This window comes from Sprattus sprattus, assembly GCF_963457725.1.
Source record: "Sprattus sprattus genome assembly, chromosome: 2".
NCBI classification, from domain to species: domain Eukaryota; kingdom Metazoa; phylum Chordata; class Actinopteri; order Clupeiformes; family Clupeidae; genus Sprattus; species Sprattus sprattus.
The window spans coordinates 70,722,566-70,728,046 of record NC_137921.1 but is presented as its reverse complement, the minus strand read 5'-3'; the positions used below and the strand labels follow the sequence as shown (position 1 = coordinate 70,728,046).

The window sequence follows — 5,481 nt, the reverse complement described above, 5'->3', positions numbered from 1 at the left end:
GTTTTGTCCCCCTGCGTTTCAATAGACTGTTAGAATGCTACCTCCAAATATATGATTAAACATACCAAGGCATTGGTAAGGTAGGTTGCAATGTCAAATCCATCCCTATTACAGGGACACATCCCGCAAAGTGTGGAAGCCAAGGTGATCTGAGCAACAGACCAATCTGATGAGTCATGTGCTTTTCCTCTCAGTGAAGGGACGAGCATCATCAAACCTTATTGCATGTCTGTTATCTATAATCTCTCTTGATTCTCTGGAGAGAATCAAAGGGTGGAAAATCTGCTTGCCCAAATAGTAACGGGGGTGATTGTTTCAAAGCTCTCTCTCCCCGAGGAGTAACAAGGTTCCTCTGTGTTCATGTGCCCCAGTTCATCTTACGTTAATATCTATCATTCGCAAGCGCTGTAATACAAAAGACCCTTTGATCCGACGTCTCTGTTTGCCTCCTGACTCCTCAGAAGATAGAGCAGGTCTGACGGAGGATAAACAAAACGCCAAATGGAACATTACGCCTGTCTCTGTGTACGGGGGCTGCTAGATTGGAAACAGATTGCTTTGGGAGCACCAGGGAGATCAGAAGCCCCTGAATGGTCTTGGTTAAGGCTGCGAACGGCAGGAACAAAAACAAATGCATCAAAACCAGTTCGTACCTACAGCTTTCACATATGAGACACACTGACCTTGTAGGATCTTTTATATCTTCTGAGATATGGCACCTAGAGGCTCTTTGGGTTCATTTGTTTGAGTTAATTCTGTTGTGTTGGCAGATGAGTGACGTGTTACTACAGAATTAAAACAAAAAAAAACAAATACACAAGAGAATAGATTATCTTTATACACATCTTTGTTTTTATCATGACATGTTTCTTTAAATTGCATAATGCAGTGAAAGTCACAGGACATTGATGCACATTGATGTACATTGTTTCTTTTTTTTCCCAATACAGTCACTGCTATTGAAGTGGTATGAGGCATGTGAATTCCCTTTTGACCTGTGTGTCTCAGTCTGAGTAGTGCACCGTCTGGACAGAAGCATCAGTTCAAAGCTTAAAACGTTACAAAATAGACAATAAATACTGTACAGGCACAAACCTACCACTAGTCAATGAACTGACATGGAGTGGAGCATTTCATAAGAAAGAACAATGCAGCATTTCTGGCAAGTTATCCCTTCACAATAACAGAACTGCTGTATAAACATAGACCAATTCATACTCATATACATGTTCATTTGTATATATATACTTTAAATAAAGTGCCATTCATAGCAAGTGAATATGATGCACATATGCACACACCGTTAAATCATATATTCCTGATGAGAGGCCTGAAGCTATCAGTCCACAAGTTTTATACAGGCCTCAAGCGATGCGTCACAACATATTTGAATAGTAATAATAATATAATATAAAATATACATCGATTACAATGAATGAAAGGTTAATTTGCTTGCCAAAACCGCACACAGATCGTTATGTAAATACACAAACAACTGTATGTCATTCATTCTGAGACCTTCACATATACCAACTATGTCATGTACTTTACTCTCTTACATTCATCCTTCCCCATAATGCTACGCACCAACAGTGCTCCGTTGTAGAGGTACATTGACTCTAACTCTAACTGTAACAATATGCTCCCCCTGAGTTAACAGTGAAAAACAGCTCTTTCATGTGTCCGGGTCCCCTTGTGCACTGAAGTTGAGAGACTAACAATCTGTTGCTCGATCTCAAACTGATTTGAGAAGGAAAAGAAGGAAACTGAGCAAAGAGCAGCACTTGTTTTCCGATTGGTATGTTGGTGAGTGGAGTAAGTCACCCATCTGTGAGGGATTGATATCTGACGTTGAAACTGGTATGTTGGTGAGTGGAGTAAGTCACCCATCTGTGAGGGATTGATATCTGACGTTGAAACTGGTGTGTTGGTGAGTGGATGGTCCTGTGTGCGCTGGATGCTGGGTAACACCAATTAAAAATGGCCCTGCTCGAGCAGCAGGTCACCACACATACACACACACACACACACACACACACACACACACACACACACACATAACGAGCTAAACATTGCTTTCTCTTCTCCCACATTGTGGCAGTATTGGGCTCCGTTTGACAGAGACGAGCTCTGCGCCAAAATAGTTTCCTCTGTCAAGCTTCCCACAGTTGGACGGCCTGCCCCAGTCACACAAACAGAGGCTGTGTTTGATCATGCTGTGGATTGATGCTGGCTGCTCAGCGAGGAACTCTGACCAACGTTTAAACTCTCTGCAGTTTTAAAGGCTCGTCAGGAATTTTACCCTTTAAATGTGAGAGTTAAAACAAAAAACTTAAAAGGACTCACGACTGATCAAATATCAAGTACATGTCTACATAGCAGTGGCAATCACCCCATCACATCACATAGCATATCTGATTTTCTTCCTTTCTTATCTTAGCAGCGGCATTTGTATGAAAATATACTTTGTGTGTGGTCATGTCCGTGTGTGTGTGTGTGCGTGCGTGTGTGTGTGTGCAGAGCTGAGATTTACAAGCCCTGCAAAACCACCAACATTGGTTAATGTACCCAATCTCCAAATGCTGTTTTGCCAGGACTATGAGTTACAACATGCAGGCATTGACTTTCACAGTGTGGCGTTTGGGTTACATACTGTACATCACCAGCCAACACCAAACACCAAAAAAAGCAACAACATCAAGAAAGTGTCTGTTCACTGAGCTGTCATGCTATCAACCCTGTAGTAATGTGCCTGATCAAACTCCAGTGCTCACAAGCCAACCTCACGCACGCATGCATGATCTAAGCAAGACCAACAAAGACATCAACAAAGTCAGTGATTGGTTCAAGCACTGGGAGAAGACTGCCACGTAGAACCACTAAATGGATACAGTTTATGGTGGATTAGCGGGGTTGAAAGAGGGACTTGTTTGGGGTTGGTTGAGTCAGTGTTTGACTAGTGAAGGCTGGGTTTGTTTGGTGACTCTGTTTGTTTCTTGCCTTGCCTTGAGCTTGTGCTAGAAGAATAGTAGGGGGTTGGATTGAGATGGCTGGGATGAGTTTTTGAATTGAATACAGTCTGGATTGATTTGGCAACTCAGTTCCATCAAGGCTCCTTCAGCTGTTGCACGAGCGACCGCTTGAGTCAGTTACGAGTTCTGTCAGGCTGGGGCCCGTCGGGTTTGGTTGGGTTGCTTCAGGCTGGGTGGTTCTGATGGTTCGGGTTGGGTCTCGGTGGCTCAGTACTCTCTGGCCTCCTCCAGCTCGTTCATGAACACGTCCTCGTGGGGGTTGGCTGCGCACCGCAGGTCATTGTTGGGCGGTCGCACCGCGTGGAAACGGCTCCAGTCGCCCTTGCACAGGATCCAGGGCAGCACGTCCACCTTGAAGTGGAGCTCCGGTGAGAACTCGGTGCTGATGAGGTTGGGTGTGCCGGCACCCTTGCCCCGCGTGATGAGCCGGTCACGGTTGTCGTAGCAGCAGTGCTGGGCGGCCAGGGTCGTGCCCTCGCCCGTTAGCGCTGACCTTGCGCATGTCCTCGCTGAGGGCTTGTAGATGTCCAGTCTCTCCTTTGGCCCACTGGCGTCACGCCAACGGAAGGTCTGTCCGTGGCCTTCGTCGAAGACACTGACCGTGGAGTGCGCTAATCCCTCGGGGTAGCTGCAAGGGCAGCTGGGTAATTCTGTCAGCACCTGCTGGAGGTATTGCTGCAGGAAATCGCTCTTGCAGTTCAGCCACTTCTCACAACTGTCGACATCTGTGCGAGAAGGAAAAGCCAGTGCTGTAAATATCTTGCCCTGAGAATGACAGCAGAATAGCTACAAGACGAAGAATTGCTACTTGACTTTTATTAGTCATCAGAGTGTTTGAAGTAAAAGGGTGTTAAAGTCAAATGCATTGTGTGTAGCTGTGTGTGAACTACTGTTCTAGGCCACAAACCTGTGCCAAAAGGTTCTGAACCATTCACCATCTCAAACGGGAACAGATCGGATACTGTATTTAGGTCATCTGCATGGAAAAAGAACTCAAGTTCATCTCCATAAATGGAACAGACATTGACATTTACAACAACAACAAAAAAAAATGGACGAACACAGATATTATGGAGTGGTGTGTTGTATGTTAGATAAGGAGATATCTCACCAGGGCATGGTTCCAGGTCACAGGTTCTGGTCTCTGTTGCCGTGCAGGAATAACCGCATGACCGTGTGCGGATCTGGTGCCCATTACCACAAGTGACATTACAGGGGGACCATGAACTCCACTCCTCATTGTCAGCATTCTCTGGAAAGAAACCAAAAAGAAAAATAATTGAATTGCATTTATATTTTTGTCTTTTGTTTTTAAATCAGAAAGAAAATCGGTGTAACATTTTTGGAATGTCTTTCCACCAGAAGAAATGAATGAATTTGGTCACTGGGTAAATTTCACTCTTGCTGTGGAGGACTTTCCCTCATAAGCTCCCAGCTCTCTAAGCAGTGTGCTGCAGCTACAATCCCTCCTTTAAAAGCCAGTTTACCACACTCATAGTTAAATAGGCTCTCCAGGAAAAGGAAAACAACTTCAATAGAGTGATTAGGGGGCTGGCAGCCGTTCCCAAACTGGCCTACTTGATGCAAAAAATAGATTTAACCTTTGATTACCACTGGGTCTGTTGAGGACAACCAACTTAAACCAAGTTTTCTTATCATTGTACCCACTCATAAGCTGCGTAAGAGCAATGAATCAGAGACTAAGAGCTGACTTGTGAGGTTCACTACTCAAAACAGCACCACGGAGTATTGCTTGGGTTTGCTTTCTTGTGTGATCTACACTTCATGCTTTGACAACTGGATTTTATGTCAACGAAACCCACATCCAGGGAGGTTTTTCAACTGTTTTAACATTGCATTGGCCTTTCTTCTATAATGTAAAGGCTTCAAGATTAAAGATGCACTTTGTCTCAATATTTGACTTTCATGGCTGGAGGGAGGGAGAAGTTGGTTTGAGTACCCAGTTGCCATGATTACAGATATACCTTGAGATGAGATGGCGTCTTTTTTGGCTAGCTTTTTCTCTTTTTGCACACACAGCGTGCCCAGGGCCTGGCCTCTGTGGGGGGGTGCCAATGTGCCGCCGCACATCACACACAGGAATAGACTTTGTGGAGCATTTTAATTATAGGAGGAGGTAGCGTCGGTGCACATGTGTCTAAGTCATTCACTCTTGCGTCTGACCACTATATGCCGTTTAAGCCGGTTTCGAAGCTCACACAGTACACACACACACACACACACACACACACAGGGCTACTTTTAGAGCAGAGAGTGTTTATAAACACATAGATGCCTGCCACACACAGAGACTCTACTGGAAACGTCTACTTGAAAACACACACCACACACACACACGTATACATTGCGTAGATGTTTACAAGCAAAACTTCAACACATACCCAAACACATACTCACACAGAGACAAGTTGGTGTGCATGTCTACAGG

At 44.6% G+C, this 5,481-nt stretch overlaps 1 protein-coding gene across 1 annotated transcript in view; it reads right to left on the bottom strand.

Moving 5' to 3' along the window:
* Positions 1–2,496: 2,496 nt before the first annotated feature.
* The window catches only part of ism2b (isthmin 2b), a 12,178-nt gene continuing 9,193 nt past the window's right edge, over positions 2,497–5,481 (bottom strand). The window contains exons 4-6 of the mRNA XM_080831936.1: positions 4,144–4,284; positions 3,940–4,008; positions 2,497–3,757 (exon numbers count right to left, since the gene is read on the bottom strand). Of these exons, the coding sequence (XP_080688062.1) occupies positions 3,240–3,757; positions 3,940–4,008; positions 4,144–4,284 (728 nt within the window). The 3' untranslated portion in view covers positions 2,497–3,239. The remainder of the gene's footprint in view (positions 3,758–3,939; positions 4,009–4,143; positions 4,285–5,481) is intronic.